The sequence below is a fragment of the Arvicanthis niloticus genome, chromosome 17 (assembly GCF_011762505.2).
Source record: "Arvicanthis niloticus isolate mArvNil1 chromosome 17, mArvNil1.pat.X, whole genome shotgun sequence".
In the NCBI taxonomy this organism is placed as follows: domain Eukaryota; kingdom Metazoa; phylum Chordata; class Mammalia; order Rodentia; family Muridae; genus Arvicanthis; species Arvicanthis niloticus.
The window spans coordinates 44,937,527-44,954,631 of NC_047674.1; the positions used below are offsets into that span (position 1 = coordinate 44,937,527).

Genomic DNA, 17,105 nt, shown 5'->3' on the forward strand with positions numbered 1-17,105 from the left:
GGGAGAGCAAGTGACAAACGGCTTCAGGGCACCCGTAAACACACAAAAAAGAATGGGGCATCAGTTAGGATAGTGGTTAGGATGGAGAGCAGCTCACACACTGTGATACCTAGAGAACTTAATGGAGGCAAACAAGAAGACAAACCCAGGATCCTGACAAACAGCAAACCTAGAAGATGTAATTGGAAGATGTACCTGACAGGCTTTCAGAGTGGGAACAAGAGATTCTGACGCTCCGGATTAGAGCAGAGACTTCAAGAGAAGGGAAATAAAGAGTAATTAATACTGTATGTATACACCAAACAAGCTAAACGTGTTGGGGGAGGAGCCTGGAAACTGGGCTGGGCAAATCTAGCTGAAGATCGCTCTCTATTTAGAAAGGTCTATTGGAACAAGTCCACTCCTATTCATTTGTCTTTGTCCGTGGCGGCTTTCACGCTGGAAGGGTGGGGTTGGGTATTTCCAAGAGATGCTGTGACTGAATCACTCAGCATCCAAGTCTCTACAAACAAAAAGCTTGTTGGTCTCTGCTCTAGATCATCAACATCTCAGCCCCCTACTGTCTTGCGTATTTGCTTAAGCTAGTGTTAATATAATGCAGGGTGCAAGCTCAAATATCTGCTGAACTAATGAGTGAGACTATTTTTTCTTGAAATTTTTAAGCCGTTTATTTACTTGTTACTACTTGTTTTGTTGTTGTTTCTGATTGCTTGGTTGACTGGTTTGTTGGTTTTTGGTTTTCGAGACAAAGTTACTCTCTGTAGCCCTGACTGTTCTGGAACTTGCTCTATGGACGAGGCTGGCCTCAAACTCAGAGATCCACCTGCCTCTGCCTTCAGAGTTCTGGGATTAAAATTGTGTGCTGCATTGCCTGGCTGAGGCTACTATATTTGAAAATCATCAATGACTTTCAAGAAAGCAATTCGTGAAGAATGTTTCGATTCTCAAGCAGTCAGGGATGCAAAGTAGAAGCCTCACATTTAGAGAAGGTGACAAGAGACAAGAGACAGTGAGAAAGAAAGGACATGAATATTCTGAACTAAAGATGAGTGAGCCCAGGAAGTGCCCACTAGACCGTTTTCTTCTCTTCTCTTTTCTTTTCTTTTCTTTTCCTTTCCTTTCCTTTCCTTTCTTCTCTCTCCCTCTTTCTCTCTCTCTTCTCTTTTCTTTCTTTCTTTTTCTTGGCTTACCTATTTAACGCACATGGATATTTTGCCTACATGAATATATGTGTAGCACATGTATGTCTGGACCCATGGAGGTTGGAAGAGAGCATCAGCTGGACCTGGAGTTAAGGATAACTGAGCTACTGCGTGTGTGCTGGGAACAGAACTGAACTCAAACTCTCTGCAAGAACAATTGGTGCTCTTAATTGCTGAACCACCTCTCCAGTCCTTGATGCTTTCACACTTGGATTATACAGCAATCATGGAAGAGTTGGGGCTTGCGGACAATGGGGAGATAAGAGAGACGCCCTGGAAACACCTCCAAGGGAGAAAGGAAGGACTAGGAGACTCACTGGATGGGACAGGGTTCTACCTGAAGCTGAAAGGCACCAGTGAGGAAGCTCAAGGAAAGAGGATGCAGTCTGCATAGAGATGTGTATGTGTGTGCTGGTCATACAGCTAGGTTTCTGTGTACGAGGTGGGCCTGTGAGCCATGTACCTGGTTTTTATCCTTAAATTTGAGTTCACAAAATTGCCAAGAAAGGCCTGGAGAGATGGTGCAGTGGTTAGAGCACTGACTTCTCTTTCAGAGGCTGCACTCCCAACATAATGGCTTACAGCTATCTATGATTCCATTCTTAGAGGATCCCATGCCTTATTCTGGGCTCTGTGGGTACCAGGCACCCACATGGTGCACAGATATGTATGTATATACATACATATATACATACACACACACAGGCAAAACATCCATACACATAAAATTACAATTTCTTTTTAATTGCAAAAGAGACCTCAGACTCCCTAAGAACCTCAAGCCGAAATCAGTATTCGGTCAATTTTCTGTGTGCTATGCTGATTTTCTGGTCCAGAGGAAACAATGGCTGGCTGTTCCAAACTCCGTCCTCTTGTAATTGTTGCCTGCCATGAAAATACATAGGCATGACGATTCTTGGGGCAGAGCAGTGTTCTCGGGATTATTGGTTGAATGAAGAATATGTGCACTTCCTAGTGTAGCGTTTGCAATACATGAGAAGGTAAAGAGCCAAAGTTGGACGGGCTTGAAGACACGGGAGTACGGACGACACTGGGACTCATGTCATCTGCAAGTGTTTCCTCTCACGGGAACAACTGGGGGAAGCAAGAAGGATCAAACCGAGAATAGCAACAGTGCTTTTAGTCCAAACTCTACCTGTCCCCTGACTTTGATGGGTAGAGAGGTCTCAGAGCCCCTCGTGCATCTTTTCCTCGTTGCCAAAAGTAAAATAAGATTTTGCTGGTAGGGTAGAGGTGCTTAAGCAAATAGCTCCCGGGCTCTGCGGGTGTTAGCACAGAGAATAGAAGGGGACCCTTTTGAGAACTAGTTGAATTGAATGTAGTGGCCATGAATACCAAGTGGGCCCCGAGCGCTTGCTTTGCACCCTCGGCTTTCCTAGACAGCCACGCTACTTCTTCAGTTCTCACGGACCAGGATGGAAAGAAAGATGGGGAAGTTGGGGGAAAGGGGCAAACCCTCACCCTCCCACCCCTCCAGGCCTCACCCCCCACCCCCCAATACCTAGACTAAGCTTCTCACTGAATGGCATCAAGTCACCTGTAAAGAATTAAAGTCCACCCCCCCCTTTTTTTTTTAGAAAAATCTCACAATGCTGAACAGGACATGTATTTGGCTGTGTGTGAGGTATGATATGGTACGGATCCCTTTGGTCTTTCTGGACCTGTGGTTTTAGTCAGCACTTCTTCCCTTTGTTTAAACATTTAAGATGCACCTGAGAAACCACTTTATAACCTCATTTAATAAAAAAGGGATCTGCTTATTTATTTATTCATCTATCTATTTTTGCAATACCAGAGATTACACATCAGACCCCGTGCATGCCAGGCAAGTTCCCTACCCCTGAGCTACATCGTCAGTCTCATCTTTGTTCTTGAAACATGGTATCACTAAGTTCTTCAGGAATGCCCTGAAGCTGTGAGTAGACAGGACCACAGGCCTGTGCCCTAAAGTCTGGCAAGGAGAGTGCTTTTAGAGAAAAATAATTATACCAAAATATGTTTTTACTTTATCTTTCAAATCCTCTGAGTAATGTGGTTTTGGTAGCCATCAAAATCATATGTATATACTATTGTGAATATTTAACCATGATTCTCTCCCAGGGAGCCTGAGCCCACCCTAGGGTATGCCTAACAGCCCTTTTTCAAACCTCTCCCTTCTCTCCATCTTTTCTTCTCTTTTCTCTTCTGCCTTTTCTCTGCCTCCCTCTCTACTCCCCACCCTTCCGCCTTCCCTCTCTTCTTCTCTCCTCTCCCCCTCTCTCTTCACCCCTAAACATCTTCCTACCCCTTCTCACTCTTCCGGTCCCTCCCTCCCTCTGTCCCTTCTCTATGCCTTTGTGTAAATCTATATTAAAATCTCTCTTTTCATAAAACAACCTCAACTTTGCTTCATACTGACTCGCCTAGAAATTTTTTCCACCAGTGTGAGGCTCAGGCTGACCCTGAGCTCCTCAGACAAAAGGCAGTGCTCAACTCTGTCTCCAGCTTCTCTGACAGAAAGACAACCCCCCCCCACACACACACACATGTACATACACATTTAGCATCTCTGGAATTAAGATGCATTTTTAATTGATGGTGAATACTTATTATAATTGGTCATTTTTTCTGTTGCAGTAGTAAGTAAAATAATAAGGGATATATATATATATATAAAACATTTCACAAATTCCAATGCCCACTGTACTCCATCCACACTAACACAAACAATTAGAAGGGCTTGCCAGCCTTTGAGTGACTCAGTTCATAGTGTGGCTGCCTAGCATGTGTAAGGCGCTGGATTTGATACCTGGCATCATATAAAACCAGAAGTGTAGTGTATTAGCCTGTAATCCCAGCGTTTGGGAGGTAGAGGCAGGAGGATCAAAATTCTGGTCAGCCTCAGCTATGTGTCTATTTCACGGCTAACTGAGAACACCTGCAACCCTGTCTCAAAAAAAACAGTTACCTTTGTTAGTATATTTAAAAATAAATATTTTAACATTTTCATATATAATTTCCAATATGTTAAATATGAACAGATTTAAAAAATCTTTAGTGTCCCTGGTTTGAATGGAAAATGTCCCTGTGATGGCTATTCTTGGTTGTCAACTTCATTTCATCTGAAATTAACTGAAACCCAAGCTGCTGGGTACACTGTGAGGGATTTTTTTTTTTAATTAAGTTAAATCCCATTTGAAGTGGGATGACCATTTTTAATATGGATCTTTTGAGGTGGGAAGATGCTCCTTTAGTCCGGGCCACACCTTTTGCTGGCAGCCATTGTAAAGGACATGGACAAAGGAAGCTGGCCTTTGCCTACTTGACCTCTCTCTCACTGGCAAGCCCGTCCCTTCACTGGCATCACAGCCTCCTTCTTTGGGATTCTGGTGTATACAGTGGAGACAGCCAGCCTTGTAGACTGAATATAACTACTGGATTCTTGGGCCTTCTATTGATAGACAGCCATTGTTGGACTAGCTAGACCACAGCCTGTAAGTCATTTAATAAATCCCTCTCTTCTCTTTTTCTCCCTCTTTCTCCCCCACCATATACATATATATTTATATATATATATATAAATATATATGTATATACACATACATATATATACATACATATGTGTGTATGTATATATATACACACACATACACATATATACATATATGTATCTATCACATATATACATACAAATCACATATATATGTATATATATAGACATATATCATATGCATATATTCATATATTCTATAAGCTCTGTTCCTCTAGAGAACCCTGACTAATACAGTTCCCCACAGGCTCACATATTTGATTACTTGGTCGCCAGCAGGTGGCACTGTTTGGAAAGGTTGTGAAAGGTTCACAACAAAGGTTGTGAGGCGGAGCCTTGCTGGAGGAGGGGCATCACTGGGGGATGGAGACTGAGTGTTTATAGTTTTGCCCCACTTCCTTTTCATTCTCTTTGCTTGGTGCTTACATTTGAAGATGTGTCTCCTGCCTCCATGCCTGCTGCTTCCTGCTTCCTGTTTCCTGCACCCCCACAATAGACTCTCACCCCTCTTCAACCACAAGCCTAAATAAACCCTTCTATAAATTGCTTAGTTATAGAATTTCCCTACAGCAACAGAGAAATGACAAATACAGGCCTGCAGTGTTTTTGTAAAGTATGAATGGTCTGAGACTAAAACGCTTTAGGACCATTGTGCTAGATAAACAAGCACCATCTTCTCTTCACTTATTTGCTAAATTCATCCTCTCGCACACACTTCAGCAATTCTGCCCACCTCTCACAAATCTGCCAGTTCCCTTCCCCACAGAATCTAAACATGCACCAACACCCCTTCTGTTGTTTGACACAGGGGCTTGCCTGTGATGGCCTCACATTTGCAGTAGCTCTGCCTTGGCTTCTGGAGAGATGGGGTCAAAGGCGGGCAGCTTTTGTATTTTTGTATTTTTTACCTCATATTTTTTCCATCTTAAGGCAAACACGAACTCTGAGGAAGCTCCTCGTCGAAGCCCTTGCTTTCCTGCTCTGCTTAATGCTAGCTCATCCTTAGTTCTATTTCATCTACTAAATATAAAATATTTCCCAAACCCAAATCTCCACCACACTCCCCTAACAAACTCCTTTACCCACACTCCCCATTCTCCACATCTCAGCTGGTGGAAGTCCTTCCTGCTGCTCAGGTCCCAATCCTAGAATCCGCTTGAAGTCGTCTGATTCTTTCACATCTCCTGAGTAGCTTAGCTTTCATCACATTGTCTCAGCCAATCAGATCACTTCCTCGTGTTCCTGCCTTCATGCTCAGCAACAATCTCCCACAGGATTGTCTTTTTACTTTTATTTATTTGATAATTATATGTTTATAATATATATAATATATAATTTATATAATATAATATAATATAATATATAATATATAATTTATATAATATATAATATATAATTTATATAATATATAATATACTATATACTATATACTATATACTATATACTATATACTATATACTATATACTATATAATATATAATATATAATATATAATATATAATATAAGAGAGAGAGAGAGAGTACGAATGCTCTGCATGTCAGAAGAGGGCATCAGATCACATTATAGATTGCTGTGGTTGCTGGGAATTGAACTCATGACCTCTGGGGAAGAGCAAGCAGCCAGGGCTCTTAACCACTGAGCCATTTCTCCAGGCCCTTATTACTTTATTTTATTCTTTTCTCATATATTACATCCTGATCACACTTTCCCCTCTCTCCCCTGTTTCTAATCTCCCTCTTGATCTCCCCTTCTCTCCCCTTCCACTTCTCAATCTCATGTAGCTCAGGCTGGCCTCAGACTTTCCATGTAGCTGAGGCTGGCCTTTAAACTCTTGAACCTCCTGCCTGTCCCTCCCTAGTGCTAGAATTAGGTATGCACCACCACATGTGGCTCTGACTGGATCATCAATACAGCAGACAGGGTAGTCCTTTAAAAGCGTACATCAAACCCTGCTGTTCTTTTACTCACAAATTCCAATGGATCTCTGCTTCCTTCAGAAAAAAAAAAAAGTTGGTACCCTCCCCAAAACTCAGCGGCTCTTATGCCATTTAGCTCCTTGTCGATTTTTTCTCTTGTTAATTTTTTTCATTTCAGCACATATCCCTCTTCCCCTCACTCCCTTGCCCTAACTACTCCCACCAGTCTTGCCGGTACCTTGCACATGCTCAGCTGAGCACGCTAACTGGCAGGTGTCTGTGCTCACCCTGAAAATCTCAGCTATACACAGACCCAGAGATCTCTCTTCCGTTTAAGAGTCTGCTCCAGGTTGCCCTCAAGGTGTCTCCTCTCCCACCAAGCAAGTGCAAACCACTGACAACCTTCATAATGTTTGTCACCCACATTTTCTTTAGTTTTGAAGGGTATTTATCACAGACTGTACTTCACAGATGTATCCCAGATGACAAACTTGTGTTTCTATCAACTCCTGTTTAGGCCACTCCAGAAAGATAGCAATTTCTTATCTATTTTGTTTACTGATAAGACTAGTGGCCAAGTGATAACATTTGAAGGAAGCAAGACAGGCATTCATTCAGTAACTATTTGCTACAGGGATAAAACCTGGAAGACTTCTGAGATCGGGAGCCCAGGTCCCAGCACCTACATAAAAACAAAACAAAACAAAACACTCGGTTGTGGCTGCACCATCAACTCTAGTGCTGTGGGAAGCAGAGATGGGAGGATCGATGACTTCTTGGGCACCTTCCAGACTTAGTGGGACACTGTACCTCAAAGAAAGAAGGCAGAGAGTGATAGAACAGGACACTTAGCATTCTCCTCTGACCTCTGTACATGGGTGAATGAACATGTGCATATATGCCACATACACATGCAATCACACAAATAGGAATTGCTTTCTAGATGTCCTGCATGGGCCAAGTCTTGACCTTAGGCAGTCAGACACACCTTTCCAGTTCTGGTGCGGGAAGATCCTGCTTCTGGATCCGGTTCTGGATTGAGGCGAGGGCTTCTGGTGAATATTGGGAAGCATTGCTCTCCATGTATTTTAAAACATACTCATCTGTATCGAGGATGACGAACCGATGGCCGAACACTGAGGAGAGAGGAGCATCATACTTAATTCAGTTTTGATTCTCTCATGCACTCAGGAGCAAAATAATGTCAACCCTGCAGCAATAAGTCCACAGGTCAACATTTGTGACCTAGACTAGTGAATTGTTTTGGTTTGGTTTTTGGACACAAGGTCACTCTACAAAGCCCTGGCTGTCCTAGAAGCCACTATATAGACTAGGTTGACCTTGAATGCAGAGACCCACCTCCCTCCCAAGTTTTTAGATTAAAGGTGTGTGCCACCACACCTGGCCAGACTAGTGAATTTTGAGCAGCTGTATACATTAATATGCAATGTTTTCCTCAAGTCCTATCTAATGAATGAAGCCGATATAAACAACAATGTAGTATCAATAAGTACAGTCAACTTATAGTTTAGTTGACAAGCAAGGATATTAAGAAATGGTATCATGAACACAGTCATATTAGTATCATCTTAGTCAGGACACAGTCAAATACCTCTTATAAGGCTTAAGAATGCAGTGAGTCACAGCTGTGAAGAATCCATTTTCCAGGCAACAGACAACTCTGAACTACGTTTATGCTTACCTTCAATCACTGCACCGATGAAGAAGTCACTTGGTCCATAGTAGATGGGGTTGTCAACTGGAGAGAAGGATTTAACAACTTTAGTCCTGCCCAGGAATTTGCCCCCGATGATCCCAGAATTTCGAACAGGTGGTTCAAAGATACTGATCATATCCGTGGCAAGAAAGTAAGAGAAGACAAACCGACGGTCTTTGTCTTCTGGGATAGGGGATTCCTAGAAAGATGAAGGAAAGAGAATATCAAGGTTTATGATCTTTCTAGGAACGTCCAAATGAAACCAAGCTGGATTCATATAAACCTGCCATGTACTGAGGGTCCAGGCTGGCACAGACAGGCTTCATCTCAGGAAGGCCTCAAAAGGGAAGCCATCCTAACTAAACTTCAGTTAAGTGCTATCTCGTGGGAGGGTAGACCCAGTGTTAGTAGATCTTCTAGTTTTGGAGAAGAACTACTCTTGGGGTTTTGATGTTGACTTGAGAATCTAAAGACAGAAAGGGGGAAGTGCTTTGGCAGTTTACAAAAGGATGCGTCTCCATCCATGAAAGGATGCAGCAAATCACAAGAGCAAACACTGGGAAGAAAGGCTGAGCATGGCTCCAGCCACACAACTCCCCAGTAGGGGGAGAAGGCTCACCCCCAAAAGGTGACCCCAGCAACCTGACAAGCTCACAGCCTTCAAAAGGCTCCAACATAGTATTGAGAAGGCCCCACCTCAGAGGGCAGTGCTGGACGCAATTCTGAGAATCTGTGGTGGCACATGCTTTTAGGTCTAGCAAGCCGGAGACAGAGGTAGGTGGATCTCTATGAGTTCGAGGCCAGCCCCATCCCCACCCTGCTGTGACACACTTCCTCCCAGCAAAATTGAACCTCCTAAGTCTCCCATGAAAGCACCAATAACGGGGGACCAAGTATTCGGATGCTCATTACGTACTGGGTACATCTCATTCAAACCACCGCAGTGATCGATGCTTATGGACCTGGGCCGTATGGGACAGGTCTTCTGCCAGTACGGGGCTCAGAGCTATGCAGTGGGTGCCTTCTCTACTCCCAAGGGGCTTAGGACGCACCTACAGCTACAGAATTAACTACCCTGGGCTTATACTTGAGTCATTCCCCTTGTACAGCTCTGCCTAGAAACTCCCATGGCGTTTGTAGGTGTAGTTTATAAGATTAAGACAATTCCTTTACTTTCTGTTTCTTAAGAAATTTGTTTTTTAAAAAAGTGATAGATTGATTTTTTTTAACAAGTGTTTTTGGGAACCTTTTTTTTTAGCTTTATCCTCAAAATAAAATGGTTTGGGGGGGGTGTCTTTTATTCTGTGTTGAAATCCTCGCTCTTGCTCTTTATCTCTTTAAATAAGATGAACCCATCTTTTTAAGCTTGAGTTTGATCTTGAACTTACATTTCTTTTTAAGCTCCATGCTTTAAAATAGTTTGCTATATATCAAAGGCAGCATGTAAAGAGCTAGCGTACTGGAGACTCAGGAGTTAAGAGCACTGGCTGTTCTTCCGGAAGACCTGGGTTTAATTTCCAGTACCCACACAGTGACTCACAACCTGTGGTGGTTTCAATAGGCTTAGCCCTGGCCTAGGAAAGTGGTGTATTAGAAGGTGTGGCCTTGTTGAAGCAAGTGTGCCACTGTGGGGGGTGGGCTTTGAGGACCTTTGTTTAAGCTCCGCCCAGGGAAGAAGGGAAAGTCTACTCCTGACTGCCTTGGAATCAAGATGTAGAACTCTCAGTTCTTTCTTCAGCACCATGTCTGCCTGGATGCTGCCATGTTTCCTGCCATAAGCCAGCCCCAGTCAAATGTTTGCCTTTGTAAGTTGCTTTAGTCATGGTGTCTTTTCACAGCAACGGAAACCTTAAGACACAACCTTTACAACCACCTGTTACTCAGCTTGTAGGATCTGACACCTCTCTTCTGGCCTTATGGACACCACACACACACACACACACACACACACACACACACACACACACACACGGTATATTGTGGTGATCCCTGCAAGCCTTCTGGACAGGAGGAAAATGGTACACAAAGGGGCAAAAATAAAACTCTCTTCAGCCCAACTCAGATACCAGTACCAGGCCAAAACTTCAAGACCCTGATGCCCATTCCTTTATTTTAGCCAAGTTTTCTCAAAGAATTAACTCAGTCCCGTGAGTATTACAAAGGTTAAGATATGTTTGCACTGAAGTTCTTTCCAAAGTACATATGGCTTTGACCATAACATTGGTTCTGTTGACTTAGAAGCAATTCTCAAGATAAGGGTCTAGGGAGAATGGCAGGCAAACATAATAGTCTGTGAGAAGTCAGGATTTGGCTTGGCTCTAAGGTAACGGAGAAGTCACTTAGGCTGTTGTAAAGTACATAGATGAGTTTTATGGCCTAGAAGTATGCTGTAGGTTTTAGGGAGAAGGAGTGTGGAAGAAGCAAAGCCTAAATTCTGGAGGATAAGAGTGGAGCCTGGATCAATAAGTTGCAAACTACATTCCCAACATTCCCAGAGGAAGGCAGGTCAAGCAACTTTTTGATCTCTACAGCACATGAACAAACACACAGGCAAACCATTTATACACATAACGTAATTTTTAAAAATTTCAAAAGGCAGTATCTATTAAACTAGTATACTTCAACTTTTTATACTTAATATACAATGTATCCAATGTAGTTATGCAGCAAGTTCTAAAAATCGGTAAGGCAGTTTCTACTCGTCAGGAAATAGAACTAGAAAGGTCTGCCAACACACAAATGACTCGAGTACGTTATACACATCTGCAGGTGTAACAGAGGCACTCACCAGTGCCGCCAGGTAGCGGAGAACCTTGTTGTCGTTCACCAGCATTTTAACGACATCTTTTCTCGGAGCTTTGGGAATGAGAGCAAAACAATTCTGAGCAGAGTCTTCAATCAGTCCATAGCCATTATAAGGAGGCAACTCCTGGAGATAGAAGAAGAAAGGCTACTGGCATCTGCATTCCACTAGAGGTCGCTGTGAGTGTCTTCGTAAAGGTCAGCCAGCTCAGAAACACTCAAAAGCAATTTCCAAGGATGGCGAATTCATGGCCAACCTGGGTTATGTAATTAGAGCTCATCTCAAAAACAAATGCGTAAATGTCCTATTCTCAGCGAGTCACAAGACACATTAAAGAACTAGGAAATTGGCACATTTAAAGGAAAAAGAAAATAAGCAGATGTTATCCCTGAAGAAGATCCAAGGGAGGTGTGCTGGACAGCGGCTTTAGAACAATGGTCTTAAAAATGATCCAAGAGGGCCTGCCCACAGGGTGATTCATAGAGGTGAAACCACTTGCCACACAAGCCTCTCGACCTGAATTTCAACCCTGGAGTCTACAGTGGAAGGAAAGAACCAGCTCCCAAAAGTTCTCTCCTGCCCTCCACACACGCCACAGCACGCATTCAAAACATAAAAAGAAATAAAACATGCCAGTAGAGAATTCCATATGCAGCAAAGCTGTCCTTCAGAAATGACGGACAAATTAAGGCACGTCTACATGAACAAAAGCTGGGGGGAGTTAGTTACCTCTGCACCTGATGGGCAAGCAGTATGCAAAGCGAGAGGACATTGAACACAGAGGTTCATTGAGAGACATTACAAACCAATCCACGAGTAAGTATTATTGTAATGCTGGGTTGCAATGCCGTAATTTTGTCTTCTATGTAGTTTAAGAGAGCTATAGATGTAACTAGGTAGCAGAGGACTTGTCCGCCATGTGCAACATCCCAGGTTTGATGGCCAGCATTCAAAACAAGACAAAACAAAAGAAACCCTTCACAATGTGGGAAACGGATTGACTTCAAAGCAGTGGGGAAACCACTTGAATCTACAGAATCTACTCTGAGTCAATGCCATTGAACTGGATGCTTTAAAGCAGAAGTAGTTAAGATAGGATGCTGTATGGATTTGTACATGATTTAAAACTTGGAAAAAGCCAGGCGGTAGTGGTAGACACCTTTAATCCCAGCACTCAGGAGACAGAGACAGGCAGGTCTCTGAGAGTTTCAGGCCAGCCTGGTCTAGAGATTGACTAGGACAGCCAAGGCTACACAGAGAAACCTTGCTTCTAAAAAAAAAAAAAAAAAATGGGAAAAAAATTTTTAAATTTTTTTAAAAAAATGTGTTTTGTCAACCTCATTCTTCATCCTGCATAAAACATGCACTCCTTTACAGTTCTCAAAGCATATTTTGTAGGCCAAAGATAAACAAAATTCTAAGGAATTAAAATGACAACAGATAGCACCTCAGAAAGGTCATTCTAACTGGCTTTCCCAAGAACGGTATAGGAAAATTGCATTTTCATGAGACAAACACTAGATACTGAAAAATCCCTAGAATTGAGCAGATTATAAAACCTCATTATTGATGCTCTACTTCTTTGGTTATTGCTAGGCTGTGGGTAATTTCATACAGTGCCGGGCTCTGTATTTCTTTTTTTGTGAGCCTTTGTCATACAGAAGTCATCCGTTTTTATGGAGTTCTTCAGTTTCTACATCTTATTCTTACCATATTCGGGACCTCTATCCCGTTACCTGTTTTACGGGAGGTGGCTCCTTCTTGCTCACATCAACTGGTGGTAAATCGGGCATTCCAAACTTGTCTTTGTAGAACTGTCGGGTGAATGGGTCACAGTCATAGATGAAGAAGGTCCTCCCCAGGATGGTGAGTGGCTTCCCCACAATGAAGTCCTTGGCAGTGTACCACTCCAACACCTCTTGATCAGAGATTTCCAGCACACACTGAGGGAAATTCTCTAATAGGAGACGGGGGTTAGAAGGGTGAAGGAATAAACAGGGAAAGAAGGCTTGACATGGAGAACTGAGTACTCTTGAGGTCTGGCTCTAGTTAAGGGTTCAGTACCTACTGGTGTGTCATCAGGCTGGGCTTTTCAATCTTTATCAGAATACAAGACATTTTTCACAAAATCTCTTCTACACTCAGCTGGCACTATCATCACCAACCTCGGAGTTCCACAGAATTAATACCTAGTCATATGAGGCATATAAGAGAGCTGGTTCCAGCTTGTCACCCCATCTTCTACCCAACAATTATTAGAAATTATCTGCACACAAAGTGCACTGTTAACCACTGAGGTTACACAATTAATTGTGTAAAAACAACTCCTATCTTTGTGGAGAAAATACTCTGTTGAGATAGACACTAAATAATAATAGCATAGGTAATGTTTTGCCGTCCACTCAACAATTACCACTGCTATGAACAGAGCATAATTTAGTCACATATATGAGGCAGGAGCATAACAATTAATGAGAGGATTACAATAATCCACTAATATAGGGATCACCTTCAAATACTGAACGAGTCTTGCATTTGGGAAATAAGACTAGTTTTACCAGTGGTTTCCTTTTTCTTTTTTTGAGAACTAAGGGTTGACTTATTTCAGATCAGCATGTTCTCAAATGATATGTGATATATAGACATCACCAAAGCCAGTCGACTCTGGTGGGGTACCACATTATGCAGCTGTAAGCAGAAAGCAGAAATGCATGGACCCAGAAGCAGGGCGGGACTCTCCTGACTGGTAGTTGCTAAGATGGAAAATTAGAAAAAAAGTCAGAATTTCTAAGGTATGATAAATAAATGCTCACTCAACAGCCCTTTCAGTTTCCCAGCAGATCCATTAAAAACATAAAAAATTTTAAAAATTTTTAAACATTAAAAAAAAATGTACATATTAGCCGGATGTGATGGCACACACCTTTAATCCCAGCACTGGAAGAAAAATGCAGGTGGACCTCTCTCTGTAAATTTGAGGTCAGCCTAATCTACAAATCTAGTTAGAGAACAGCCAGGGTTGTTACACAGAGAAATCCTATCTTGAACACATCTCCTCTCACAAATTACACGTATTAATTGCACAAAACCATGGGAGGTTTTGATATGGTATCTATTGTGTAGTCACTAAATCAGGCTATCAAAGTGTTGATGTTTTATTTCTCTAAGGTAAAAATAGTCAGAGTCAGAATCTTTGGTTTTCATTTTTTGTTTTCTTTTGTTTTATCTTGTCTTGCTCGAGACAGGGCTCTGTTATGAAGCACTGCATTTCCTTGAACTTGTAGCCTCAGCTTCCTGTGGGCTAGCACAGGCGTGACCTGGTGTGGCTGTCCTAGCTTTTTGAAATATATAGTATACACTTGTCTGTAGCCATGGTGCTTTGTAGTAGCACTAGTCAATTTCTTCCTGTTTCTCCTCTGCGTCTGTTTCGTGTGTTTGTGTGTGTGTGTGTGTGTGTGTGTGTGCAACACGTGCAGGCATGTTGATAACTATTCATTCAGGTCTAGTTTCTATTCTTAACTGGGTCACTTGTTGTTTGTTTGTCTGTCTGTCTGCTTCTTTGGTTTTGCTACTGAGAATTTACCCTTTAGCTCTGCAAGTATTTTGGATACTAATCCCTTGCAGAAGTCTAGCTAGCAAATTTTTTTCCATTCTATATGCTGTCTCTTCTCCCTCTCTTTGTTTCCTTTGTGGAACAGAAACTTTTAACTTCATAAAGCCCATGTGTATATTTTGTTTTTGGTTTCCCAGGCTTTTGGGATCTTGTAAAACAAACAAACAAACAAACCAAAACAACAACAATAAAATCCTGCCCTTTTCAGTTCCTTAAGTCATTTCCCCCTGTTTGTTTCATGTCTGGCATTTACATCATTAATCTCTTTATAGTTATTTTTTTTTTAAACTGGAAAAAGTGAACAACCATACCATTCCCATCATAGAGAAAGATGTGTAGCTTCTCCTCATTCAGCATAATGCAAGGTTTATCATACGGGATCTGTATTTCACTGCAGTACAACATTCCTTCTAAATATAATTTGTTTAGTGAGTTTATTAAGAAAGGATGTTGAATCTTATACAATGCATTTTCTGTGGATCTTCAGATGGTCATGTGGTTTTAATGAAGGATGATTTAGGACTGGGGCTTGTTACAGGTCTGTTCATCTTTAAAGATTTTCATATGATAATTCCATCTTGAAAGAGTTGCACTGTTTAGAAGTCTGTCCATCTCTCTTCTCATTTATCTTATTTTGGCATATGTGTGTTCATAATTATCTGTAGTGACCTTTTAAAAATATTTATTTTCTTTATTATGTGCATATATATATGCGCAGAGGTGTTGGGTCCTGGAACTGGAGTTTAGACAATTGTGAGTTACCCTATGGAGGCACTAAAACCAGGTTCTCTGCAAGATCAGTGTGTACTCTGAGCTGCTAAGTCATCTCTCCAGCCTGTAGCGAGCTTTTATACTGCTGTAGTATCTATTGTAATGTCTCCCTTCTCGTTGATGATTCTGAGTCTTCTCTTTTTTCTTAGTCCACCTAAAAGACAGCCAATTTTGCTAGTTGTTCTTAAAGAACAAACTGTTTTAATGATTCTTTGTATTTTCTCTCTCTCTCTCTCTCTTTTTCTCTTTCTCTCTCATAGATTGTTTTGCTTCTGGTTTTCTAGTTCTCTGGTATACATCACTTGCTTATTGAGATCAGCATGAACCACAGAGCATGCAAAAATGGTTGCCCATCTCCTCAAGTCTCTACTCAGAGTAAAGATAGGTCTGGATACTTCAGACATAGGGCCCAGCTTTCTAAATGAACATTCACCATGGATACTAAGAGTGGATTTTACTTTATGCAAATGTTGTTATAATATCTTGCTTTACTTTCTGTTCTTATGCAGCTTAATGAGGTGCCTTAAGACCTAACTGTTTGCTTTTTGAGTAAATCTTGTTTATTGCTTCTAATTACTATATTGAAACCAAGATATAAAGCTGGGCATGGTGGCACACACCTTTAACCCTAGTACTGCCATGGCAGTGCTGTCTACACAGTAAGCTCCATGCCAGCCAGTGTTACTTAGTGAGATGCTATGTAACTCATTGAGCTAAGGATCAAAGGCTGGAGAGCATTTAAGATTGAGTGCCCCATGGGCCTTGGATGTAGGCCTGATGTACCAGCCAAGGCAGGAGTGAAAGGTCATGGGATGCAGAGCAAGGTGAAGGCCATCTTGGAAATTTAGTGAGGCCCTGTCTCAAAATAAAAAGGAGAGAGAAGGCTGGGATATGGCTGAGTGCCAGTGCTTCCCTGGCATGTACTCCCCAGTGTCGCCAAAACAAACAAGCGAACCAATACTAAATCTGCTCAGTCTAGAAGCCTTGCTCTATCTGTTTTAAATGAACTGTCTGTTGCGCGTTTTGTTTTGTCTTTGTCTGTGTCAAGTCAGCTCTACTAGAGTATGCAGGAGGCATGCCTGGTCTAAAAGACAAACTGTAGAAAAACCATTGTTAAAAAACCTAAGAATGCGCTTACAGAGCCACGTACAAAAGACTAAACCCACTGAGTACTGGGTCCTTCAAACACCCCCAAACCTCCCAAGTAACAGGCCACGTTTAATCGAACTTACTTGCATTCTCCACCAAAACTTTGGGCATGCGCTGTCGGTTCATGAGGAGTGGGAACGGGTCTCTTCCGTTGTTCCGTTCGTGGACCTCTCGGATCTCCACGGTGTCATCCATGAGGTAGTAATGAATGATGTAGTGACGACATTCCCCAAACAAGCTATCTGTGTCATCCCAGATCGCATAGAATCGAAGGACCTTTGAGGAGTCCAAAGTGGTGACGTAAGAGTCTAAAGCAGCGCTCTAGCTCCACTGCTTTGATATGTGTCTACCACACATTGAAGGACAGTAGTTGAAACATTTTC

The 17,105-nt window shown here is 42.0% G+C and overlaps 1 protein-coding gene across 2 annotated transcripts in view; it reads right to left on the reverse strand.

Annotated features, from left to right (window-relative positions):
• The window catches only part of Efhc1 (EF-hand domain containing 1), a 43,012-nt gene that overhangs the window by 8,954 nt on the left and 16,953 nt on the right, over nucleotides 1-17,105 (reverse strand). For both annotated transcript variants that reach the window (XR_004608567.2, XM_034522059.2), the window contains exons 5-9: nucleotides 16,806-16,998; nucleotides 12,926-13,146; nucleotides 11,175-11,315; nucleotides 8,372-8,585; nucleotides 7,658-7,805 (exon numbers count right to left, since the gene is read on the reverse strand). Coding sequence is in view for 1 of the 2 variants with exons in the window: in XM_034522059.2 (XP_034377950.1) it covers nucleotides 7,658-7,805; nucleotides 8,372-8,585; nucleotides 11,175-11,315; nucleotides 12,926-13,146; nucleotides 16,806-16,998 (917 nt within the window). In the remaining variant the exon portion in view is untranslated. The remainder of the gene's footprint in view (nucleotides 1-7,657; nucleotides 7,806-8,371; nucleotides 8,586-11,174; nucleotides 11,316-12,925; nucleotides 13,147-16,805; nucleotides 16,999-17,105) is intronic.